Source organism: Crotalus tigris, unplaced genomic scaffold, assembly GCF_016545835.1.
Source record: "Crotalus tigris isolate CLP2741 ecotype Arizona unplaced genomic scaffold, ASM1654583v1 scf7180000020218.1340706, whole genome shotgun sequence".
Classification (NCBI taxonomy): Eukaryota; Metazoa; Chordata; class Lepidosauria; order Squamata; family Viperidae; genus Crotalus; species Crotalus tigris.
Genome location: NW_024097911.1, coordinates 133,203 through 159,739, shown reverse-complemented (window position 1 = coordinate 159,739; position 26,537 = coordinate 133,203). Strand labels below are relative to the sequence as shown.

At 45.1% G+C, this 26,537-nt stretch overlaps 1 protein-coding gene across 2 annotated transcripts in view; it reads left to right on the top strand.

Moving 5' to 3' along the window:
- The window catches only part of PHF8 (PHD finger protein 8), a 30,111-nt gene extending 3,869 nt beyond the window's left edge, over positions 1 to 26,242 (top strand). Inside the window, exons 4-21 of one of the 2 annotated variants that reach the window (XM_039365998.1) lie at positions 816 to 976; positions 4,890 to 5,031; positions 5,886 to 6,072; positions 7,970 to 8,132; positions 8,751 to 8,838; positions 9,881 to 9,987; positions 10,107 to 10,198; positions 10,829 to 10,918; positions 12,879 to 13,106; positions 13,307 to 13,404; positions 14,414 to 14,583; positions 15,655 to 15,740; positions 16,527 to 16,657; positions 18,222 to 18,490; positions 20,179 to 20,274; positions 21,346 to 21,455; positions 22,181 to 22,550; positions 23,731 to 26,242. In XM_039365998.1, coding sequence (XP_039221932.1) covers positions 816 to 976; positions 4,890 to 5,031; positions 5,886 to 6,072; positions 7,970 to 8,132; positions 8,751 to 8,838; positions 9,881 to 9,987; positions 10,107 to 10,198; positions 10,829 to 10,918; positions 12,879 to 13,106; positions 13,307 to 13,404; positions 14,414 to 14,583; positions 15,655 to 15,740; positions 16,527 to 16,657; positions 18,222 to 18,490; positions 20,179 to 20,274; positions 21,346 to 21,455; positions 22,181 to 22,550; positions 23,731 to 23,819 — 2,677 coding nt within the window. In that variant the 3' untranslated portion in view covers positions 23,820 to 26,242. Of the gene's footprint in view, positions 1 to 815; positions 977 to 4,889; positions 5,032 to 5,885; positions 6,073 to 7,969; positions 8,133 to 8,750; positions 8,839 to 9,880; positions 9,988 to 10,106; positions 10,199 to 10,828; positions 10,919 to 12,878; positions 13,107 to 13,306; positions 13,405 to 14,413; positions 14,584 to 15,654; positions 15,741 to 16,526; positions 16,658 to 18,221; positions 18,491 to 20,178; positions 20,275 to 21,345; positions 21,456 to 22,171; positions 22,551 to 23,730 lie in introns of both variants that reach the window. The other variant, XM_039365997.1, reaches the window with a different exon arrangement.
- Positions 26,243 to 26,537: the final 295 nt, after the last annotated feature.

Here is a 26,537-nt window from a genome sequence, read left to right as displayed (position 1 = left end):
TTTTTTTCAAGACATTATTGAAAAAGGTTCAAGAGTGGTGTTCTTTTACTTTGAGGGGGAAATATTTAAACAATAGGTTTGGGTAATAACCCATTTTGATAGAATCTGAAGAACAGGTTGCTTTTTGGTAAAAATCCCCTTCTTTCCTATATGAAATTTGTTATCCTATTTACTTCCTCCAGCACCAGAATAGCTGTCTCTATAGGGAGACTCTTTGCAGCTGCCCCACCTTACAAGCAGCTGCACAGAGGTCTCCAAAGACATAGCCAAACAGCTGCTGAAGGAAAAGGAATCAAAATAATTCTGTTTCTTCCTCCATGCAAATGTTCCATTTAAATAAAAGGAAAGGCAGTTTGTAAAGGATGCTGAATGTTTTAATGTGTACTGAATGCTGCACCAAGATTTCAAATAATGAAGCATAGTTTAAAAATGTTTTAAATAAAAATACATTTTATTTATAACTGCATTGGGACCCAGAATAGTAGGAGATTAGATATAAAAAAACCAATAAAAATAAAAATAGAATCAAACTACATGCTTTATAATAGTCAGGAAGTACAAGGCAGCCAAAGTTTATCAGGCTTACAAGTGTAACATCCAGAGTATGTGTGTATTACACAAAACCATTGCACTACAATACTGTACTCCCCCCTCCTCCCCATGGCTTTGGTTCTTTCCTTCAACTTGGGCCATTTTGACCAGGGAATTCTGGGTGTTGTAGTTTTAATGCATCTGGCGGATACCAAATTGGGAAAGAGTGCTGTAGAGAACAGCAATGTGTGACCTTGGTTTGATTGTCCCTTCTGCTTCCTCAGTGCGGATGATGTGATCCTAAAGCCAAGCGGAACACAACTGACTGTGGAGTTCCTGGAGGAAAACAGCTTCAGTGTGCCTCTCCTGGTCCTGAAGAAAGATGGCCTGGGCATGACTCTTCCTCCAGCCTCATTCACTGTGCGTGATGTGGAACATTATGTTGGTGAGTGCTAGGAGAATGGGTTGGTTGGTGGGCAAACTGTCATGGTAACCTGAGGGAGAGCCTGTTGCAAGAGCCAGCAGCATGAAGCTCTCTATACGTTTTGCAGGGCAGTTCCCACCGTTTTTTTTCCCTACTAGCTAAGTTGGAGAGAAGTGAAATCCAAAATATTTCCCTCCCACTACTTTGCAGGCTATAGCTAGTGCCGTAGGCCGAAGAGAAAGCTAAAGGTCATTTCTTGCTGACAGGATGTATTTTTCATTATTATATTTTTTTTGTTTCTTTATATCAGGAGAAGTATTAGGCATAAGGCATTAGTATTAATCATTCACTTCTATGCAGAGGTCAAAATGACTTCTCATCAGAGATTGATGAAACAAAGCCACACTGTTCGTCATTGCAGGCTGCTTAGATTAAGCTCATTCCCTCAATTTCCAACACTAATGAAGAATGTATCCACTTGAACTATGACCAAGGATGTGGTTCTTTTCAGTCCCTGCATCTCAGCAAAGATTCTTCAATTTGCAGAAAAATTAAAGCTTAAGAAAGGGAGAGAACTGCATGTTTGATTGAGCCAAAGTTTGTTGCACTTGTACTGTTGGGTTTGCAAGTACATCAGTTCATCATGGCTGTGCTGGGTACACAAGGAAGATAGGATGCATATGGAAAGGTCACAAGTCTGGGCTGGAGGATAATAATCCCTTTTACTGTCACATTCCAGCAATTGGTATTTAAGGTACGGTGACTAGTATTTAGGAGGCAGCCATCAGTATTCATAGCCATTGATCCTTCCTAAATTTGTTCAATCCCCTTTCAGAGCAGTCCAAACTAGGTGCAGTTCCTATACCTGCTGATAAGTGAATCTCATAGTTGAAGTAATGCTGTGTAAAAATGTTTCTCCTTCTCCTAGTCTTTTTTTTTTTGGGGGGGGGGGATATCCTAGAGCAGTGTTTGTCAACCTTGACAATTTTAAGGCATGTGGACTTCAACTCCCAGAATTGCACAGACAGCATTGCTGGCTGTGGAGTTCTGGGAGTTGAAGTCCACATGCCTTAAAATTGTCAAGGTTGAGAAACACTGTCCTAGAGAGAGAGAGGCAGGAAAAAATATGTCCATGTTACCTGTGCTATGCAAAATCTTTTGTTCTGCTAGGGGTAAGCAACCTTGGCTCTTTTATGACTTGTGGACTTCAACTCCCAGAATTTTGGGAGTTGAAGTCCAGAAGTCATAAAAGCCAAGGTTGCCTACCCCTGTGCTATACAGTATCCATTTACCCTCCTTCATTCCATGTTAGAGACTTGGTGTGGTGTGGTGGTCTAGTGGTAAATATACTTGCCGCCCAGTTGGAAGGTTGAGAGTTTGATCCTAGCTAGCGGCAGATGTTTCTCTCCTAAAGCGCAAAGAGAAAATACCTGCTATGAACTCTGCATAGGCATCAGGAAGGGTATCCGGCCAGTCAATGCTCAGTTCCATCTAATTGCCCTGACTCTACCCTGAATAGGAACCACAGCGTCTTAAAAAGGGAATTTATTCCAGATTAGAAACATAATCTCTGGGATCTTTCTTGGAGCGTGGGTATTCCATCCCACTAAACGTTAGGGCTGCTTTTTCTCTGCACTTTTTCTAGCTCTATAATATCCTTAAGATTCAGTGATCGGTGGAGTGTAACAGATTCAGTGCATCCCATTGGAGATATTCCTGAAGCCTTCTCAAAATGTTCTGTTCTCACTCCTTTTCATTTTTCTTTCTGTTATCTGCAGATATACAGATTTGTATTTTCTGCAGATATAGAAAGGTCAAGCTATCCATGTCCATTAGAAAGAAATCTGTTCTCACCTTTTGCTGCATGGGGGCGCAGTGGTTAGAATGCAGTATTGCAGGCTAGCTCTGCCCACTGCTAGGAGTTCAATTCTGACTGGCCCAAGGTTGACTCAGCCTTCCATCCTTCCAAGGTTGGTAAAATGAGGACCCAGATTGTTGGGGGCAATGTGCGGATTCTGTAAACCACTTAGAGAGGGCTGTACAGCACTGTGGAGTGGTATATAAGTCTAAGTGCTGTTGCTAAGTGCTACTGCTATTCTTACTGAGAGCGCAGAGATCTTGGAAAGATTAACAAGGAAATGAATGTTTCTTTCATCGCAAGAGTTATTAAACTGAACTAAGAACATATTATTTATAGCTTCCATGCTTTGCTTTTCCATAGGCATTTGTGCTCGTGGTGTTTACAGAGCAAAAAAGACAAAAGACCCGAATAACCGGGTCAGAATGTCAGCACAGGAATTAAATAGTTTCTTGTACGTGTTTGTTTTGGGCTACTGTTGACTAACAGCAGTCCTCAAATTCAGGCATATGGTACTAAATAACTACTGAGCTGGTGCTCAGGTTTAATTTCCAGCACTGCTAATCAGCAGTGGCAATGATAAGGATGCTAGAAATTCTGTTTTAACAATATCTCGACAGTTAAAAGTTCCACAGTCTAACTGCTGGCTGTGATTATGGATTCAATAAATCCAGACCTGAGAAAATACTACATGGGCTCTTTGCTCAGAGACGTGCTGGTCCTTTGCCAGATTGCTTACCCACACTTTGCTCAAAGAAAATTGATGTTGGTTAGCCTTGCCTGTCCAGCTAGTTCTTAACTACCGTTCATAGAGATGAATAGGAGACTTTCAATCAATAGCAGTGATTGTGTAGCTGTAGGCTAAGGTGCCTTGAACTTCTGCAGAAGGTTTTTTTTTTCAATCCCTCAGTGGCTAAGTTGAGACATTATACTGAGTCATGGTTTGATCTAATGATAACTTGTTGAATAAGCCAGTGGTTCTTAACCTTTTCTTCACCACAGTCCCCCCCCCTTTAAATACCTTTTGCGGCTACAGACCACCAAGACTTAATTCAAGATTTAAATCATAACATTTCTTCAAAGCTTCGTGAACTCCCTGTGATGACATTGTGTCTCCCCCTCCCTCCTGTGGACCATAGATTGAAAACTCCTGGAATAAGCTCTGATGCCTGGGTTCAAGTAGCTACTTTGTCAAAACCAAGCAAAACCCCTTTTTTTTTATTTTTTTAGATTTCTCCACAAGTCAGTTCACTTACTATTATTAATCTTCTGGAGCATGCAGTTCCCAAAAATTGTTGGGAATATTCCCCGAGTTTCCTAATTTTGATGCAGAGTGTCAATAAGAATATAAGGCATCATTGTTTCTTACTTATTCCACAAACGTGGTATAATTTATGACAGATTAAGGCAACTTAGTGCTCTCCAGATGCCTTGGACTTTAACTTTTATCAGTCCCAGTAAAGAGCAAGAGTTACAGTTCAGAAAATAATAGATGACATCAGCTTGCCTGCCTTCCCTAAAAGAGATACGGAGTGTAGCATACTCTTCAATGCATAAGGCAACCCTTCCCATGTTGCAAGCTGAAGTGCTATTGTTCAAAGTGAATGTTGTTGCTTTTGTGGGCTGGTTCTCCCTAAGAATGACTTGCTAATAGGCAATCAATGCAGCATCCCATGTTGTAATATAGATGCAGAGCATTTCATGAATGAAGGGTTTGGAATTCTGAAAGGGCTTATTTTGTGGGGGTAGGGCTTATATTAGACCCACCCCCCCCAAAATCAAGCTAGAGCTTATTTTCAGGGTAGGCCTTACTTTTGGGGAAACGGGGTAGTAAGTAGTCTAGCAGCCTTTGACAAAATGGCATTCTGGCCCTTGGGTATAAGTAGCAGTTGCTGACGAAGGTGCCGGTGGGAAGGACCACTAGAGGGAGATGCTTGCATTACTAAGCTTCTGATGAGTTTGCTGGCTGCTCCACAGTATACTTCAGGGGCGTAACTCAGGGAAACACAGCCGCCCGTTGCTGCTGCTTCCTCCCAGCTGACTTGCTCATTGTGAGGCGTATCTCTTTCTTAACAGGTGCAGACAAGGAGATTGATGTCATTGATGTGACACGCCAAGCTGACCTCAAGATGCGCCTGGGGGACTTTGTCAGCTACTACTGCAGCAGCCGCCGAGAGAAAGTGCTCAATGTCATCAGTCTGGAATTCTCAGAAACCAGGTAAAAAATACAAAGCGGTTGTAAGAAGGAAAGGTGCATCTGAGACTGCAAAAGCAGTCTAGTTATTTCTGGTCTGCACCCCGTCCCCACCCAAGCTGGAGAACCTGGATCTACAAGACTCCCATGTTCTGGCCTCAAGATGTATTATCTCCCCCCCCCACCCCCCGAGCGGTTTTATTTAGCCTGAAGGGGCTATCAAGAAGTTTTCCATTTTGTTCCACCTTCAGATGGGAGGTGAAGGCTAATATTGGCTGAACATTCTGAGCAATCAGTAAGAGGTAGTCCTCGATTTACAACTGGTCACTTAACGATTGTTCAAAGTTACGACTTGCCTGAAACAGGGGACTCGTGACCTGACTACGAAATCCTGATGATCAGGAGCTCCTCCCCCCGGGGTCACATGACTGCAATTTGGGTGCTCAGTTGCATTGTCAGGCAGTTAAAACTGTGTCATAGTAAATAATGGTTTCGCTTAACAACGTCCGTGTTCACAGGTCCAACCACTGTGCTCGCTCAGTGACCACTGCAAAAAAGCATAAAATTAGATCAGACTGACCCATTTTACAACTGTTAAGACTTATAAAATATTGGGCAAGCTCTATTACAGTCATACCTCAAACACTACTTTTATAACTATTTGGAAGACACTGAGTTGTAATTGTTCCCTTTCTCACAAATGAGGATAGAGATGTTTCTTCCTGCCATATTTTCCTAGATGCAGTGGGGGAGAGGGGGAGGAACAGACCATGGGTTTAAGTATTAGTAGGCATCTCTCTCCACCAGCCACCTGAAAGCATTCCCGAGGGTCTTTTGGAAGGCGATGAGGTTGTTTATTTGCCTTTGCAATTTTTCAGGTTGTCTAATTTGGTGGAAACCCCGAAGATTGTGCGCAAGTTATCCTGGGTGGAGAACCTGTGGCCAGGGGAATCAGTCTTTGAGCGCCCCAGCGTACAAAAGTACTGCCTGATGGGGGTGCGGGACAGCTATACGGATTTCCACATTGACTTTGGGGGCACCTCTGTCTGGTATCATGTCCTACGGGTAAGAATCTGATATATGGGATAGAAGGAGGACCTTATGCAAAGCTTCAGAACTGGCAGAATGCCTTGGGGATGTTCGAACGTTTGAATGGTCCTTCCCACTTCTTCTTCTTTCTTCTTGTGCCATATCCATTATCGGACGTTGGCGATCATGTTGGCGATCCTGTCTTTATCAGCAGCTACACGAAAAAGTGCTGCTGAGTTTTGTCCAAACCAGTCCCTTAGATTTTGAAGCCACGATGTTCTTCTTCTGCCTGGACCTCGTTTGCCTTCAATCTTTCCCTGGAGGATTAAATGGAGTATGCCGTATTTTTCTGGGTGTCGCATCACATGTCCGAAATATTCTAATTTTCGTTTTTTAATTGTTTTGATGATTTCCCTTGGCTTTCCCAGGCGGCTGATCACTGCATCTTTGTTTTCAGGGGTTTTTGGTACTGGTGTAATTGAAGGAGGAAAATGAGAGTAGTTGGAGCAGCAGAGGAAAATAAGATGCAAAGTTACACTCCAGCGTGGTATAGCCCACATCAGATAGTCGGATCAGTTAATGAATTTCGCTAAGGCAAGCGAGAACTAGGCAACATTGCATTCATTCTCACCACAGGAGCCCCAGGTTGTTGGGATGCAGCTGCCATTCACAGCTTCATACTGACAGCCAGTATGATATTTATTTTTTTTTGTCATTAGTTTCTGACAAGGATTCTTGTTAAAGGCATTTTGTGGAGGTGTCGGTATGAAGAAAATATACTGAATCCACAGAAGAAGGAATGTAATGGTTTTAATTTATGCATTTCTCATGGTTTAAGATGAGAGCCCAGTTGGTGTAGTGGTTAAAGCATCAGACTAGAAATGGGGAAGTAATGAGTTCAGTCCTGTCTTAGGCACAAAGCCAGCTAGGTACCTGGGGCCAGCCGCTCTCTCTTGGCCCTAAGAAGAAGAAGGCAAGGGCAAGCTATTTCTGAAATCTTGCCCCAAAATAGCAAGGACTAGTCCAGGCAATCACCAGGATTTAAAGGCACATGCATGTTTTAAGAAAGGTTTCTGGGGATGATGGTAGCTTGAAATTCAGCAAAGAAAACACAGTCTGGGGAAGGGTGGAGGAGTTATTTTTGGACCCTGTTTGGAATAGGCCATGAAATGTTGGTTTACAATTGCAAAAAATATGTTTATGCCATGAAAAGACACTTTTGAATGATAACTGCGGAATTCAGCACCTGGAAAACCTCTGCTGTCATTTGAAAACTAGTCCTTATGGCCTGAGAAATCTGCAGCTGTAGCCAGAAGCAAAACAGAGATTTTCAGCAGCCAAAAAACTGAACTTCGGCATACTGTATATCTTCATGTCTCTCATTATAAACTACAAAATACAAAAAGTTACGCAGATGTTCTTACTTAGCACACCTCTTCTTTAGAATTCAACTGTTCTTGGCCCAGACTTTCTATAACCTTGGCATGCACTGTGGTCTTTGATTGCCTTAATGTATAAAAGACATACAGTTCTGAAAATAAGTTATAAGGCAAAGATAAAGAAAAAAAACCTGTGCCAACATCTGTAAAAAAAATTGAATCTTATTTTTAAAAAAAGCTTGGTAAAATTACTGGGTAAGATTATCTGTGGGACAGCGCAAGCTGACAGGCAAGGAAGGTGGCTGTGTCTTACTGTTACTCTTCAAATGCTGCCTCTGAAATGTGAGGCCAACAGCATTTTTCCTAGCTTTGGAACAGCCTAATTGTCCATTAGACGTGTCCCCATGTAAAGGTTACTGCAAAGTCCCCCAGCTCTCCCTGCTTTATTGCATCTTTCCTTTACTTATGTGTGCCTTGTTCTCTCAGCTCTTATTGTTTTGGAATAAGAGGGAGGAGACTCTGTATGGCAGTTTATTCTGTATCCTTCCCCACAGGGAGAGAAGATCTTCTACCTGGTACGTCCCACTTCAGCCAACCTGACACTCTTTGAGGCATGGAGCAGCTCCTCCAATCAGACTGAAATGTTCTTTGGGGACCAAGTGGATAGGTGCTATCGCTGTCCTGTCCGCCAGGGCCAGACCCTCTTCATACCAACAGGTAAGGGAACCAGGTTGATCATATATCATTCCCAGTTGATTAGATTTTCTCATTTCCGGGGCGCTTCTTTTCCTGTGGCTTCCATTTTGTGTGACAATTTGTTGTTCACTTTGGCTATTTGTGTGTAAAGGTTGATCGTTAGTTGGTTTGTTTCTTTGTGTTTTAAAGGCCAGCCAACTCCAAAATTACTACGGGTGGTTTACAACACGGAAAAAGAATAAATAAAAAGAGAAAAACAGGAGGAAAATCCTATGCATCTGCACCAGCCCATTCCCTCTAACAAAAACATCATCCATCGAGCTCCATAAACTCCATATCACAGGGGCTGGGAGGGAGAAACATGGATACCCCCTGGAAGGATACCGTTCCAGGGAGCAGGACACATGACCAAGAAGCCCTGCTCTTTGGATGGCATTGTTTGAGAGGATCCAAGCCGCACTGATTGCCCAGTGTTAACGAAGGGAGGAAACGATGGAAGATAATAGCTGGGTCATGTAGAGTAGCAAATGCCTTAAGTCCTTTTTCCCCTTTGCCATTTCAGACCAACAACAGCTGTTTCCCCTCTTGTCAATGTTCCTGAGAAGCTGTTTACCATCTTACCACCTCTTGTTCTTTCAGGCTGGATCCATGCTGTGCTGACCCCTGTGGACTGCCTGGCCTTTGGGGGCAATTTTCTACACAGTCTCAACATTGAGATGCAGCTCAAGTAAGCTTGGCAGGGGAGCAATTAGCCACCATTGAGCATCTGGGGAATCATCCAGGGAAAAGCCAAGACTCAGAAATAGAGGGTGGAGATCCCGAGTTCATTTTTTGACTTCTCCGAGTTGTGTCTGGGAAAGATTCCTTCTGAAAAGCCCTCAGAGAGTTGTTGTTTATTAATGTGGATGATATTAAAGCAGAGAATGCAGTGATCTGGCCTGGCATAACATCGTTTCTTGAAAAGGTCCTGGATGTGGGAGTAGAAACACCCGGAAGCATACCAAACCTAACATTGGTTGAAGAATTGAGGAAAGAGAGTCCTCAACTTAAAACCATTTGTTTGGTGACTGCTCAAAGTTACAATCCCCCTGAAAACAATGACTTATGACCGGTTTTACGCTTATGACCATTGCAGCATCCCCATGGTCATGTGATCAGAATTCAGGTGCTTGGCAACTGGCAGGTATTTATGACAGTTGCTCTGTCCCAGGGTCATGTGATCATCTTTTGCGATCTTCCCAGCTGGCTTCCGAGAAGCAAAGTTAATGGGGAAGCCAGATTCACTTAATGACTGCCTGAGTCACTTAACAACTGCAGTGATTTGCTTAACAACTAGCAAACAAGATTGTAAAATGGAGCAAAGCTCAACAACTGCCTTGCTTAGTCAGGAAAGTTTGGGGCTCAGTTGTGGTCCTAGGTTGAGGACTACCTCTATCTGAATTGGGTTTCTTTTTAACGGTTGTGTTTCTAGTCCTTAGAGAATGCCTCATGAAATCTTAGTTGCCTAATGCAGTGCTGACTAGAACCAGGAGTAAGTCAGAGGAATGGGTGCTTAGTGCCTACATAGTTTCTTATGGCTCTGATTAGCAGCTGTTGACCAAACCATCCGAGGAGAGGAGTCTTGCCAATTAGCATTGTTTACAGAAGCAATGTCCTTTTTGTGGAAGATATTACATCCTTCCTTCCTTCCTTCCTTCCTTCCTTCCTTCCTTCCTTCCTTCCTTCCTTCCTTCCTTCCTTCCTTCCTTCCTTCCTTCCTTCCTTCCCAGGGCTTATGAGATTGAAAAGCGCCTCAGCACAGCTGATCTCTTCAAATTCCCCAACTTCGAAACTATCTGCTGGTACGTTGGCAAACATCTCCTGGATATCTTCCGAGGTGAGCTTTGCGTATGCTTATTTTTAGTATCCTCCCTTCTCCCTGTGGCTCATGAGAATGGCCACCACTGATGTGCTCTCTCTCTCTCTCTCTTTCTCTTTCTCTTTCTCTCCTGGCAGGCCTTCGAGAAAACCGTAGGCACCCAGCTGCCTATTTGGCTCATGGAGCCAAAGCCCTCAACACAGCCTTCCGCTCCTGGACTAAAAAGGAGGTAAATGGTTGAGAGAAGAACTCATTAGTATTTGGGCTGGGTAACAATCAGGACCCAGAAGGTCCTAAAAAAGGGGACTTATGACTTGGACCCGAAGTTTTGAGAGTTTCCTCCCCCCTAGTTATGTGACAGCACTTTGGGTGCTAGGAAACATTCGCAGCATCCCATGGTCATTGCGTATATTTTACAACATTTTGCCCAAACCTGGCATTTCTGGGTTTTGGCAAAACCGTGCCATAGCAAACAGTGGATTTATCTAACAACTGTCATGTTCACACTTACGACCGCTGCATTCATTTAACAACCACCACAAAAAACATAGAATTGGGTCATTCGTGTGACTGACCTGTTTTACAACTATTATGACTTATGACTCCATTATGGTCATAACTCAAGGACTACCTTTAAGACCTCTCTTGAAATAGAAGACTAATATAGTGGAGAATATTCTGTCCCAGGAGCAGTCCAGAGTGGCTCAGCTTTAGGCTGATGACCTCAGTCATCCAGCAGGGAATTCTAAGAGTTGTAGTCCAACAAATCTAGAAAGCAGTAGATTGGGGGAAGCCTTTGCACTCTTCAGTGATGTTTCAATTTTGCAGAGAAAAGTAGAGTAGATCTTATTCTTCCCAGGCTTTGGCTGAGCATGAAGAAGAAATTCCTGGGACGGTACGTCCAGCACAACTCATCAAAGACCTGGCCAAGGAGATCCGATTGGTGGAAGTGAGTATTAAGAGGCTCAGTAGTTTTCCTTCTCTTCTGTTGAAAGCACCTCTGTGGGAAGCAAAGTGCCAAAATCTATCTATTTTACAACTAAACTTAAGAAGATCCAGATTTGGATTTTGTGGATAGATTAGTGTCTTGTTTAAAAGAATATTGGCCAAGAATATTGTATCCTGCAGTTCTGCTGCTTAAAACCACTCGTTTTCTACCAAGAAAATTTACTTGTATGGCTCTGTGGCTTGATACTGCAAGGTTGAGTGTTTATAAAGATATTTTGCAGACTGTTTATCAATCCTACTATGTCCCTTGAAATTGAAAGTTGTATCCTCCCATGAATGACTCTAATGCCAGCTTCCTAGCAGGCAGGAATCCCTTCTACAAAGCCATTCCCAAAGTGCACTCAGGCAAGGAACAGCAGGCAAGGAGATACAGTTCCAAACACATTGTTCACTGTTGTTCTTAGTTGTTGCTTTTGGACTTCAGATGCCGGTAGCTTGGGCTAGTCACCGGAGTTCAGCTAGCCTTTCTGCTGTCGGGTTGGAGGGCTTCCCCCAGATCAAACAGATCGACTACCGTCTTTCTGTGATCGATTGGGAGGGGGCTCCTTCTTTGTCATCTCTCCAGGGTGACTTTAGATCCATTTAGAATCCTCAGGCAGGGCGAAACCAGCCGTGGAGTGCAGAACTCCGCAATCCCTCAGTCACGTCACTACGACGCAAAACTGGAAGTCAGTCGTCTCAAGTCTCACTGGCTTAGGTCCCTGGTGTGCTCAGAGCAGCCATGGCAGAGTCTGTAGCCTGGCTGTTTATACCACACCGCAGAGTACATATTCTGGTCCCTCAATGTATCTGAGAGGGCTTACAAATTAGCTCTCTCTGTCCCAAAATGGCACCAGACATCTGCAGCCTTTGATTTTTAAACAGGTATCCTACTTACCCTAAATGAGAAGAGAGTCTGTGCAGAGGAATCCGCTAAGAGTCTAGTACAGGGGTAGGCAACCCAAACACTCAAAGAGCCACTTGGACCCGTTTCCCACCAAAAACAAAACACCTAGAGCCACAAAACCCTTTTGATATCTAAAATGAAGATAACACTACATATATCCTTTTTTTACCTTTATTATAGGTGTGTGTGTGTGTGTGTGTGTGTGTGTGTGTGTGTGTCCTATCTGCTGCTCATCTGGCAAGTTTCAAGCTGTTGTCCAACAAGCTCAGGGGTTGGCAACCTCGTCTCTTTTATGACTCATGGACTTCAACTCCCAGAATTCCTGAGTCAGCCTAGCTGGGCTAGCTAGCTCTCTCTGCCCTTCCTGCTTCCTACTTCCCGCAGAGACGCAGCAAAGGGAGGAGCTCCACCCAGTAAACTTTTCAGCTCCTCGGAGAACACGCACACACACACACACACACACACACACACACACACACAAAAATCAGAGAGAGAGAGAGAGAAGCAGGGAAGCGCAATTGCCTCTCTCTGTCTCTGTCTCTCTCTGCAAAGGCAGAGGAGGCTGGGAGCCACAGGGGAAGGCTCAAAGAGCTGCATGCCGCTCCGGAGCCGCAGGTTGCTGACCTGTGGTCTAGTAATATGATTTGGCAAATTCCGAGCTTGCATAGGTGATACTCTGATGGGCTTGAGAGCAGAGTGTATGTTTTAGGTCCATAAAGTTGCAGGCTCCTTGTAGAAAAGCTGAAGCAACCTATCTTAAGAACCCCCTTTTTGCCTTCTGCTTTTAATCTCAGAGGGCCCTTTTCATCTCTTTATCGGTTGGCAATATTTGTTCATTGTTTCTGGGGAGGAGCTGGCCTTTACCTTAGCAAGCCTTGCCTCTCCTCAAACCCCCCCCCCCAGGAAAATTGCAGCTGTGTTTCTTTGGTGGGAACCCAGCAGGGGTGGTAGCATCCAGTTCAAGTTAGAGGTTTGTGATGCCTCCTTGGGGGCGTTTGTGCTCTCACTCCTCTAGGATATATTCCAGCAGAACATTGGGAAGACTGGCAGCCCATTTGGCCTGCAGAGAGTCACCCAGCCTGGTGCAGCAGCTGCCAAAAAGGGAGATCAGATTCCCAAGGAGCTGGGCAAGAAAGGCAGCCGAAAGGATGCGGCATCTGTCAAAGCCCTGGAACTGGAGTTGCTGCGCAAGTACAAGAGGCAGCAGAGCCTGAAACACGCAGAGAGTCCTGGCCAGGAGGAGGTGAGGTGCCACTGGCGCTGCCGTGCACACTAAGTGAGAGAAAGGGTAGAGTGGAGATGGTCCCACTGGGGGGATTGGGGACCCGGTTGGGCAGCACCTGGCCTTGTTAGTGGCTTATGATCTCTTCCTGCCCCCCCCCCCCGTCTTGCTTCCCGTGATCTCAGCGTATACCGGCCAACACTCTTGTTTTCCTTGCCCAGTTTGACTTGCCAAGTTCCAGCCTGGATGATACAGATGGAGAACCTGATCTGACAGAGGAAGAGCTGTCCATGATGGTGGCCAATGGTCGAGGCACCAGGTTAGCCTCTGGAGATGGGATTCAGATGTTCGCGCGGGGGGGGGGGAGGATAGGGGCAGAAACAAAATAGATGACATAGATTGTTAAGCTGTGATACTTCGGTAATGCTGACTTGTCAGATTCCTAGCCATTTTTTCCAGCACGAAAGTGGCAACCAGAAGCTGAATCAGCCCTCAGCAGTACTCCAGAACTGCCCTCCGGGAGTATGTGCACGCTCTGGGTCAGCCGGGTGTGACATAGACCTTTGGCAAGCTGGAGCTTTCCATTTCTGCTTTTCAAGTAGCTCCTCCTCCTTCATAAGCCGTGTTGGTGAGCAGGTGGCCATGCCGAAAAGAAAGAGCCCTGTCAAAACCTCCTTTGCTGTCAGCAATGGGGGAAGGGGGGGGAGTAAGAACGGGATTTGAGATCCTAGGACTGAGCAGATTGGCAAGTGGTATTAGCCCAAGTTTGTTGCAAGGGATGGTCCGCATTTAGATAGGAGTAGCTGGTAAGAATAATATACTGTAGCAAACCATTGCACTTCATTAAGGTTAAGCCTCGTGCTTCTACGTTACCCTCTGGAGGAATCTTTTGTTGCCTTGAGTAGATTTATGTTATGTTATCTACCTCCGTTCCTTCAAGGAGATCAGGGCAGTGAAGGGGAAGCTGCTGTTCTTCCTCCTCTTCCCTGCCCCTCCAATTTACACCCCAGCAGCTCTTCAGGGCCGAGAGAAAGGTGAAGCTGAATGGCGACCAGTCTATACATAAAGGCAGAGCAGAGATTTGTATTCTCCATATATAGGTTGACCCCTATATCCTAGCTTCAGTAAGGTGACTTTTACCAAGAAGACATCTCCGTAGTTAAGAAAAAAATAATCCTTTTCCCTATCTTTGTAGGGCTGACCCCAAAAGGGGAGCAGAGAATATATTGTGGGCTCCAATGATTAGATCATCAGATCAGGTCAGCCTCGTCAGTTTTGGTGTTTCTCTTCCTCCTGTCCCTCTTCCCCCCCCCCTCACCCCCGGGCAGGAAAATCAAAGCCTCGGAGCGTACCCGGAGCCACAAAGGAGCACAAATGCGAGCCCCACCCAGCCCATCTGATGCCGAAGCCCTGGATATAGACTCCGAGGAGGATCTGCAGATCGACGAAACGCCACACAGGGAAAGGAGGAATCTGCTGCTGCACAAGAAGCTTTCCAGTATGTAGCGCCTTTCATCCATGCTTGGTGCTTCTCTATGGTAGACGCATTTCTCTTGGGTTGGGCAAATACCTCTCCCATGTTCGCTCGTGCTGCCTCTGCTCGTTGTTTTGGCTGTCTCCTTCACCTCTGTTCCAAGCCTCCCTTCAAAATGTCTTTTGGGGCAAAGCCCAGAGTTAGGCTGCGTTGTGCATGTACTGTACTTGAGGTTGGGTGGGAGGGAAAGGCAAAAAGACCAGATTCTTCTGCAATCTGAATCAAATAGGCAGATAGGCACATTTCCCTTTTCTTTTCCATAATAAAACCCCATCATCTGTCTGCTAAGAGCTATTGGCTTCTGGAATTTATTAGGAGTTGCTTATGTGCTTTCAGGCACGTCACTGTAATGTGAACAACTTAAAAATAATTACCACCAACACACTTATTGTTCTGTGGTTAATATTATCACCAATCCGTGAAGCTTGTTTTATAAAAACTAAAACTGGAGTTTTAAGGAAGCTCAATTCTGCATTCCTGGCTATTGTCTTGGTTTTTAAACACATTCTTGGGGTGTGATTGCAATTTAAAATGTGACTCTGCTGTTCTGTTTTCTGTTACAAGTGATCCTTTCATATCTTCAACCTCAATAGTGGTTTCCTAAATTCCATTCTCTTCTTTCATCTTTGACCTTCTAATTTTATTGAAACCTGTTTCAGATGGTTATGAGGGCACTTGTTGATTCCATAGCTTAAATTGAGTCCCTAATTGTTTATCATTATTATCAGTTTATAAAATGGCAAGTGAGTCCCATATGCGTTTCCTTGGCAGTAAGTACCATTATGATTTGCAAGTCAGAATCCTATGCAGGTGAGTGTGTAGGATCACTATTATCTAAAGTCACAATTTGCAGGGCTGATTCCTATGTAGGTGTGTGTATATACAGATATCACCATTATCTGACTCACAAGAGCTACACGTGTCTCTCTTTGTGGAATCAATGCATTTCAGTTTGAGTCACAGCTTTTGTGATTTTCCAGCCTTTCCTCAGTCTCCAACAGCATATTTTAACATTTTATGTTCTTCCGATTGCAGAATTTCCCCGGAAACTGCCACGAGCCAAACCCTGTTCTGACCCAAATCGAGTGCGGGAGCCAGGGGAAGTAGAATTTGACATTGAAGTAAGTCTGGTAGACGTGATCGGGATTGTGAAGCTGTGATAACTGGGTAGGATCACCATCTAGGAATGGGAGTTAATTGTGACGTGAGGCACACGACGGGGTTTTTGGCTCAGGATGCATTTTTAAAAAGTTGAAAAAGGTATGAGAAATTTCTCAGCAGGCACTAAACATCTTCCCCGCATCCTGGAGTCCTTTTGTTTAGCCCACAAACCTTTTGAGGTAAAGGTCAGTCTTAAGGACAGAGTTATTACTTTGTTGGACTCAACCAAACAGTACTGTAGTTTCTGTAGTGCTCAGATGGCCACATACTGCCTCACAAGGTTATTGTGGGAAAATAGGAGGCAGGAGTATGAAGTATGTTCATCACTTTGAGCTATACACAAACAAGGTTGGAAGAACAGTAACGATGATGGTAGCCGTGCTATTTCCTGGGCAGCAATATGGTCACAGTTTACCATTGCCTTCTTCTGAGATATTCTTTTGACTTACACTCATTTGAGGACATCTGGGCCATTTCATATTCAAGGATTACGTAGATCTGATGCAAACAAGATCAGCCAGTTTAAAATATGGCCAACTCTGTCTGTCTAAGGAGCAAGCGTTGTAAGGGACCACAGGCCTAGCAGAAATGCTGATGCTCTCGAGCTTCAGATGCACATTTTGCTCAAGCGATGCTCATTTTGTCCTAGACTTTGTGCTATTGTGCTCCTGGAGCAGATAGGCAAGATACCCGTTTGCCCAGAGAATTGGCCTTCCTGTTAAAATTGGGATTTATTTTGCCTACAGGAGGACTACACTACTGAAGAGGAGGATGCTTCTGGTGATGACCAATTGGAAGGCAGCAGTAGTGCTGGGGGGATCCTGGACCTGCTGAAAGCCAGTCGGCAGGTTGGCGGTGCTGACTATGATGAGCTGAGGTGAGACGGGGCCTGTGGGGGACTCGGGGAGGTGGTGGGTGGGAGGGGAGTGGTTTATAACCTTTCAAAGGCCATTGTTTCTGTTTCCTGGGATGGGTGTGCGCAGACCATACCATGGGAACTCTTGGAGCTCTGCTATTTCCAGCAGACTCCGAAGCCTTGCCTGGTTTGTTTGGCCTACCTATTTATTTATGAGACTTATATACCACTTTAAGTGCAAGCACTCTCTAAGCGGTGTACACCAGTAAGCAATGTATATATATATTTACATTGCCCCCAACAATCTGGGTCCTCATTTTACCTACCCCGGAAGGATGGAAGGCTGAGTCAACCTTGAGCCGGTGAGATTTGAACCGCTGACCTGCTGAACACAGTCAGCTAAAGTGGCCTGCAGTACTGCACTCTTAACTGCTGCGCCACCTCGGCTCATTATGAAGGAGGCACGGCTCTACTGGAGCCACGTATATAGCACAGTTCGATTTTAACTATTAGTAGCTGGCCATCTGTTTTTCATCCCTAGCAAACTGCTTTTCAATGCTCAAAAACAATTCTTTTTTAACATTTCAAGTAGGTTCAAACGAGTTTTCTGGTGTTTGAGGAGGTCACAGGGGTCTTGTGAGGCTTTTGTTTTTGCTGCAAAGCGAGGAGTCAGAGAGTCCCCTTCCAACTGCCTCTTTGGGAAGGCGGCTTTTCCACCTCCGTTCTCAAACTGTAAGGTTTTATCTCAGACACCTACAGGTGCAGGAAATACACCTATAGGCCCCCCCAGACTGCGGGTTTCATAGGCTTTCCACTCCACCAGACCCATGGAAGGGTGGAAGTAAGGAGGGGGATGCGCAAGGTGACTCTTTTTGACTCCCAGTTTCCAATTGACAAAGATCTGCTGCTACCCCAAACACAATCCTCAACATTTGCAATGATTAATCAAGATGGAACCCTTTCGTGTTTGTCTGTTTGTTGTATCTTGGAGGCCTTTGATGACTTAGGGATTGAGAATAAATGAGTTTCAGATGTATTTATTTATTTTTGACTTTGACCAGCATTATGCCTGTTTAAATAAATTCCACCTTCTGCCATCCAGATCGGGGTTAGATTACAATTCCTCTTCTTTTTAGCCTGTATAGGAATAATTCACTAATAGGAATGTCCAAGTTGCAAGAGAAATTATAAAAACCTATTTTGAGTTAATATTTGAGCCAGAATGGTACAGTAGTTAGAATGCAGAATTGCGGGCTAACTCTGCCCACTGCCAGGAGTTCGATCCTGATCATCTCAAGGTTGACTCAGCCTTCCATCCTTCCGAGGTCAGTAAAACGAGGACCCAGATGGTTGGGAGCAATATGCTGGCTCTGTAAATCACTTAGAGAGGGCTCTAAAGCACTATGAGGCGGTATACAAATCAAAGTGCTACCGCTATTTTGTCAGTGCACTGAGTATGCTTCTGACCTGTCCAAGGGTACTGAGAAGTGTTAATTGTTCAGAGGTTTGCTGGACAAAATCCATGTTGCATGTTGTGTCCCAGTGATGATACAAATAAGGACTCTACTTCGGTTGTCTTCCCCAGTGATGCACCTGCATCTCCCAGTACTCAGGAAGCCATCCAGGGCATGTTGTGCATGGCCAACCTCCAGGCGTCCTCCTCAGGAGGGGCCTCCAGCTTGCAGGCCTGGTTGGCAGCTGGGCACGAACGTGGCTCTGCGGGAGCCTCCGGCACCCAGCGCTCAGGGAAGAGGCCCATCAAACGGCCGGCTCATCACAGCACGGACAGCGAGGAAGAGGCCAGCATGGATGAGCAGGAGAGCCTGGGAGCCTGTTTTAAGGATGCAGAATACAGTAAGGAATGGAAAGAGATTTACTTTACTGTTGGAAGATTCTACAAGAAAAACAGGGTTGTTTTTTTTCCTCCTGGGCAGAAATGTTAAAAGACTACTTGAAATCTATTGGCCTGCAAGAGTGCTGTGCATTACAAAGTATGGAGCGCTGTGCGTTATAAAATATAAAGTGTGGATCTCAATATACACTTACATCACCTTCTAAACTGGAACTCTGGAAGTCTGTTGCAGTTCCAAGGAGGGGTGTTTGAATAGATGTCTTGGCTGCACCCCAACACTATTCCCTATATAGGTCTTCCCAGGTTAAAACCCACTGACCTCAGTAAGCACGGCGTCCTTGGTTTAGGGGTCTGCAGAGGAGTGGGGCTACCACAGCTTGAGGGACACCAAATTGGGGAAGGTTGGAGAATTGGCCTGCAGTGGTTAAATCGCGCAGGGCATCTCCCAACCAGCTTCTCCTCTCTCGGTGCCAAACTGCTCAGCTTCACAGCAAGACTTTTCATTGTTCTCTTGCTCCTACTACAGCAGTGTATTTTGTCACTGACCTGGGTGGATGGCATTTGATTACTAGCAACCGGTTCAGGAGCATGCCGGTTTTTGTAGGGCTATTTTGACTTGTCTAGCTGGAAACTGCTGTAGCAGTTGTGCCGAGTTTCCTTTCCCAAGCAGGGAAAAATTTCTGATCTTGGCAGTAAACAGGATGGCTTTTAGAGCTGGGCAAAGAATCGAAAGGATAGGCAGAGTGTCTAGAACAGTGGTGGCGAACCTATGGTACGCGTGCCAGTGGTGGCACTCAGAGCCCTCTCCGTGGGCACTTGTGCCATTGCCCCAGCCCCGCCTCCCCCCATGGCCCCTTCCTCACCAGCAGCCCCCCTTGAGGAGAGTCGCCCCCAAGCGCGGCCCCATGAAGCAGCATAGCCAACGTCATGGCAGCCGGGCAACGGGGACAAGACTCCGCCCTCATGCCCCGTCATACGTAGTTGATGCTGTGGGGTGCGGGCAGAGGGCGTGGCCACCATGGCGCTCCTGGGCCACCTGGGCGATCGGCGGACTGTGGAGGTGGTGAGTGGCCCTGTGGGTGGGCGGGGTGGGGACAGAGCGGGGGCGGGGTGGGGCGGAACAAGGGCAGGATGGGGGGCGGGAGCGGTTTTGGGGCACTCGGTCTCTAAAAGGTTCACCATCACTGGTCTAGAATGAGGAGCAGACCATCTTGTCAAAGTTTGGGGGTGGTTGCTCTGGCCTGGAATCCAAGACCTTGTAGGGAATTTGGTCTCGTTTGACTTCTGGACTTCCTCTTGTAGGGAGGAATCTTTGTCATTCTGCATGGGGAGAAACTGTTTTGCGCAGCTTAATTTCATTTTTCATCATCCTGTCTTTATAGACTTTCTTACTCAAAATTATATGCAGCCTTTTGGTTTTCTGCAAGTTCCCAGCGTGTCCCCTTATCTTGCTTTAAAAATTACTGTATCAGAAAGATCCATGTTTTGTGAAAAGGAGCTACTCTTTGATACATGAAAAGATACCCGACTGATTTAAATTGACCAGAGAAGGACTTGTGGTTATAGCAATAAAGCATTTGTCTTGGGCGAAATCTAGCTTCCCTTCATCTGCCCCATTGCATTCACAGTTTCTTGTTTGCCCCTCCCATATAGTTACAATTCATGCCTAACTGCATCCCTCTCTGTGTAGTTTATCCTTCCTTGGAATCGGATGAGGATGACCCAGCCTTGAAGTCACTGCCAAAGAAGAAAAAATGCACGGATGATGCTCCGTGGAGTCCTAAAGGTAATCACCCATCACCTGTAACAGACGGTGTGTACTTAATGTGAGTCTATACAAAGGGATACAAAAATGCAATTCCCTGGCAGTAGTTCTTTCAAAAAGCAAATTTCTAACTCTTTTGCACTCAAAAATATACCTGAAAGTATTTGGGATGAAAAAAACGTGATGAGGATTCTAATGCTAGGGGAATTGCTGAAGACTTTCATACTGTATTTGAGGATGGGATTTCATTGTGCCGTGCTGATCGTTGACTATCCCAGGAACCAGCAATTATAGAGTGAAACCGGTTCATAATTCTTGGAAATACACGATGGTATGGGCATAGAACTTTCCTTTTGTTTCTGTGAGGTGTGGAAAGAATATAGGTAGAGCAATGGGTTTTCTCTGCTTAAACAAAAACCTGCACTGAGCATAGTCAACCTGTATTGCAGCTTTGCATTATTATAGTTCGTAGAAATGCCTGGAAGGTCACAATTCTGAACGTGGATATTTTTCTGATTTGCTTGATATCTGAAATGCGAGTTGGAAGGGTGGGTTTTCATTGTAATAGTAATAATTGAAGGCAAATCTGCTTGACTATATTGGAAAGGTGTTTTTTTTTAAAGGATTTTATTTTATTTTAAAAAAACAGTACTGAACTTTGCCAATTTTGATAGACCTGCCCTCAGTTGGCTCCATAGTATATCTTACGGCTTAGCTCTATTCACAGATGCAAATTCTTCTTCTTCTTTTTGTTTGTGTTTTGCCTTTGAGAATTAAACATTTTAAGAATGAGCACTACATCTGTGAGGGTTGTGAGGTCTTAGTTACAGATTTGTGGCCTAAATTTTATGGATTTCTAGTAAATGAAGCTTCCGTTATCTTACTCATATGAGTATGTAGGCAAAGAATATGCTTTATATGTACCAGGTGGGAGCAAGTAGTGCAGCCTCTCCTAATCTTGGGGGTGCTTCGGGTCTTGGGACTGCAGCTCCCAGAATTCTGGGCATTACCCACTCCGCATAAGTTGAAATCATCAAAGTTGGGGGGAAGGTGGAACAGAAAATTCTTCAGGTGAACTTTCCCTCTTCACAGCCCGGGTGACCCCAACACTACCCAAGCAAGACCGCCCTGTCCGTGAAGGGACCAGAGTGGCATCTGTCGAGACCGGTCTGGCAGCTGCAGCAGCTAAACTAGCTCAGCAGGTAAATGGCCAGGTTGGTGGATGAGAGAAGGAGCAGGTGTTGAGGCCCAAAGAGACTCATCCTCGGGAGGGTGGCCGCCTTCTTCAGTAGAACATGCACTTCGTCAGGGGGCAAAGCTGGTGGTATTTCAGGAAGGTGGAATTGTTATTCCTTACGAAGCACACTCATTGCCAAGGTTAGCGTGCTGCCTTCTGTATCCTGGTTTTCCTCAGTATATTTCTCACCGCACTCAGTGTGGTGACTGATTGCTTACGTATTCATTATCTTTCTATGCCATCGCGTTCAAAACACTGAATGGTACATAGCATATTTCAGTGTATGCAGGAACTAGAACAAGCCATCATTGGATCAGTAAGCAATAAACAAGGAACAGAAATATAGCACAATTTATTCTAAAAGAGCCAGAGCAACATATTTCATACGATAGCATCATCCCGTAAGTTGCTAAAGCTCTACTTTCAGACTGTGTGTGTGTGTGTGTGTGTGTGTGTGTGTGTGTGTGTGTGTGTGCTGAATTTGGGATAGCCAGTTCATTCAGTGTTCTCGAACGGGAATTCGAATGTGTAAGAATCCCTTCAAGTCATTCCCAGGTACCATTGATGGATCCAGCTGGGCAGGAGCAACAGGAATCCCTAGCGGTGCTGCCCATGCCCAGCTGGTCTTAAACAACTGCAGCTCTGCATGAAGGATTCCGCCTCTTTTCTCTTCCTTTTAAGGAACATCAGAAGTTGCAGCGGCGGAAACTCGTAAAAAGGAAGCCACCCTCTCCAAAAGCTCCTAGTCCAGAACCGGAGCCAGAACCGGAGCCAGAGCCAGAGCCAGAGCTGATAGAAGCAGAAGTGGAACCGGATGTGCCACCCCCACCCCCCCTCCCCCAGGAACCAGATCCTGAGCTGGAGGCCCCCGTGCCCACCCCTCCCCCGGAATTGAAACAGGAGCAGTTTGCTGGCAGCCTGGTGGATCATGAATACACTGCTCGGCCTAATGTTTTTGGAATGGCCCAGGTGAACCGGGGCTCCACGCCGATGGCCCCAGGGGTTTTCTTGTCCCAGCGGCGCCCCTCAGCTGGCTCACCAGGTCCTCAAGCAGCCCAGGGTAAGCCCCCTTGTATATATGGGCTTCAGAAGGGAAGGGCCAATCCCATTGATGTTGTTTAGGGAAGAATTCTTACTGTCTTCTGATCTGCTACAAGGTGTTTTGTCAGAGGGATTGTAGTTGGTGGAAGAATATGGCTTGGACTGGTCATTCATAGGATGCATTCTGGGCAATCAAATACTGAACACACTTAGTGGTATTATCTGTTATCAGCCGTGCTGCATTCAAAGAAAGTTATCAGTTCAAATAACACCTCACCTTGAATATCTCACTGGGGATAATACTAGGCATGTTTTGTTGCACTTTTGTCATTAATTATATAGCGTTGTGAACCTTCAGGACTTCCTTATAGGAATGAAGTACTATATGAGTAAGGAAACAGAGGCAGGTGTGAATTGAGGCAGGTAGGAACCACTGGATCCTGGCAAGATCCAGATTATGGAACCTTGTGTTCGTCTTGGATTCATTCTGTAGCTGGAGAGGATTTTAAGTTTCACTCTCTACATCAGCACAGACTTTTTTCAGAAGGAAAATAAACTGGTTTTATGACTTGAGTAAATCTCTATCCGTTCTAAACTCTTGTCTCTGTAACCTTGAACTAGGTGAAACAGTGCATCATGGGGCAAACATTTTTGAACCAAGGTACCTCAGATGGACTATTTTACAGAATGCATGCAAAATCCATGACCTATGATTCTTGTGGAATTGAAATTTGGCAAAATGTCATAAAACATTCCTGGTGGCCAGTTTCTGATGTTTGACTGTGCTGTACAGCAGCGATCCCCAACATTTATGGCTTGGTGGCCTGGCGGGAGGGAAAGGAGCAACCAGCCTGAGCAGCAGCGGGCCGTTGTGCGCATGGACATGTGTGCGCTAGCCTGCCTCTTGCACAAGTCAAGCTGCACACATGCGTGCATGCGTCAGCCCACCGCTCATGCAGCTCGGTTCCAAACGGACCGTGGGCCACAGCCCAGGGGTTGGGGACCTCTGCTATACGGTTCAACATGGGCTACTTTCAAGGCAGATACATCTCTGAATATTTCCCTGAATTTTTAAGAACTTTTCAAGTACCTCAGAAGTTCTGCCATGGTTGAAAGGCACTAAAAAAATCTGGTAAGCAAGTATTTTTAAAATGGTTATCTAGTTAGAATTATAACTCTCTTTTTTTTGGTCCCTTCAGGAAAACGCCCCAAGAAGGGTTTAGCGACAGCAAAGCAGCGACTCGGACGGATCCTGAAGATCCATCGCAACGGCAAGCTACTCCTCTGAGTGCATCCCCATGTCAGCTCCAGACCACATGCCCAGCTCTTGGGCAGCAGAAGTTGGGTGAGGCACAGAGTCCCACTTGGAGGCACCACCTGGTCTCTTTGGAGGGCCGATAGGACCTTGGGTGTGTGGACAAGGCCTGCGCTACTCTACCTCTCCTTCCCTCACATGGATCAGAGCCAAGTCTGAACTGCCTGTGCCGCTGCCGGAAGCTTTGAACTCGATTGGCAGCACCCGAACACAGAGGCAAACCACACTGGTTTCCCTGAAGAGACAGACAACGCAGGAGGCGGGGGGTTCATTGTGCCCACTTGTTCTCCATCCCTACCTCGACCCGCTGCACTTCCTTTTTTTGTTCTGGAGCTGATACCTCTTCCGAATGCTCCCTTCCTTCTGTCAAGTCACACATTACAGATGTTGGCTTACGTTTTCCTCCTAACAGCTTCAAATGCCCTTTGTATCTTTTGTTGCTTGTTGGCAGTCCCTGGCATGCCAAGGAGTGTTTCTTTTTTTCATTATTTTTCAAAAAAAAAAAAAAAAATTCCCAGCTGAAAAGAGCTGCTTGTTGTTTTTCATGCAAGCAGAGGGTTCCTTTGCAATCTTCTAGAACAGTGTTTCTCAACTTCATTGATTTTTGGATGAGGGGACTTCACCTTTCAGAATCCTCCAGCCGGCACTACTTTTGGCCGGGGAATTCTTGGAGTTGAAAGTTCAGACATCTTAAAATTGCTCAGCTTGAGAGACACTGCTCTGGTAGAGATCCTTCCAAAGCCTGGAAGGGCAGGAGAGGAACCACTTGTTTTACAAAGAGACCTGGATTCTTCCCTGTTTTCCAGCAGTCAGGGATTTGCGGATGGGGAGTAGGCAGACCCTGGAAATAACTCCCTCTCCACCGAGAGAATTTTGAAACTTCCAGTCATTTGGCAGCAGGGAACCATCCACGCATCTTGCCTTACGTTATCCATCCGAAATAGAAGGCTGGAAGCTTCACAAGAGACCTGTGTCCCCATGGCAATGCAGAATGCAAAAGGGAGGGGTGGTCTAATGGGTCGTAGAAATTTTGTAGCGTACACAAGAAGACAGTTGAGGTAGAAGGCTACAAGCTGCCTCTTCCCTGGTTTGCATATCTGTAGACACAAAAGAGAATGTTGTTGCTTTGAATGTTTGTATCTTAAACTGGTGAAAATCCCAGCTCTCTCCAATCTGTAGTTGGAAACTATTCAGGCCAGCATCACTTGCCAGATGGGGCTGCCAACCAGGAGATTCCATGTGGAATATTAGCAAATTCTTCCTGCTGCCGATGTGAAGTTTTCCAGTAGGCTTCACAGCTGTTCCTGTTGCAGATCTCTCATTTTGTTAATTCCAGGGCTTGTTTTTCACATTCTTTGGCATAAAGCAGTCTGTCCTCCCTTCTCCTTCTCCCCCTTCTATGGCGGCAGGGAGGGCGTCATGCCCCCTAAGTAAGACTTAACAGATGTTTCTACCCAGCGGCACAGCTCAAGTTAATACAGCTGTGCATCATATTTTTACACCAGACTCCAGCAAGCTTTGTGTAAATGTTTGAATTCTATTTTTTAGGCCTCGCTCTAGAAATGTGTGTTTTAAGGGGGAGAAAATTATATATATATATAATTTATATATGATTATATAAAATTATATATATAATTTTTTTTCCAGGGGTTAGAATAAAAGAAAAGCTTCAGTTTATCGTGGCATATGCCTGAGATATATTTTTCTGATTCTGTTCCTCTAGGAACAAATGCTTCCACTAGGATCTGGGAGAACTCGGCCACAAATTTTGTGTTCCGGAGAGTCTGATGCCGAAGTACAGTTATAGCAGTTTATTGCACAAGAGTTAATACACGGGGTGCAGCACCAAGGCATACTTTCTACACACAAGAGTGGGGCATTTAGTATGCACAACATTTTGTTTTAAAGGGGGCTGTGCTGAAAGGATTCACCACTGGGGGATTATTTCAGGAGGGCTATCCAACTCTTTCTTTTTTTCGCAGTTTTTTTGCCAGTTGAGGAATAAAAGGTGACCTAAATTGCTATATCATCAAATAACCATATTGAATGTTTGCCCATTTAATTATTTTACACTGGCATTCCTTGGTCCTATTCATGAAGTGTGTCTTAACTCACATTGATCTCATGTGGAATTTCTCCTCGCAAAGTGTCACAAGCCACCTTTTATTCAGAATTGGTATTATTAACAGTCTGTTGATTTTGGGATGCACAAAATTAATACCAGGAAGTTATTTATCAAGCAGAACTGAAAGGCTCGTTCTCCCAGCTAAGGGTCACTGCCTTTTTCCTTTCCTTAAATTAGTATCCTATATTTGCTTCAGCTGCAGGTTTACAATAATATCTTGGGCAGCAATTTTTGTTTTTATTGTAAGAATTGTAAAATACACATTAACACATGAAAAGAAAGTCTGATCCCGCAATAATTACAGGATAATAAATCTTGGGTGCTGCAGGGCCCCAGGGACTGGGGTAGGAGGGAGGGAATGGCTGTCGGCTGGAATACAGAGAGGGCTTTTTGTAATGCAGACAAGCAAAACAGGGAAAAGAAATATACATATAACGCAGGAGCATCCTGAAGGAACACCATCCAAACTTCTCCAAGGAGAAATAATGAGAGAGGCAAGGGCTTTTGCCTGTCTCCTTTCAGCTATAACAGTGGTGGCGAACCTATGGCATGCGTGCCACAGGTGG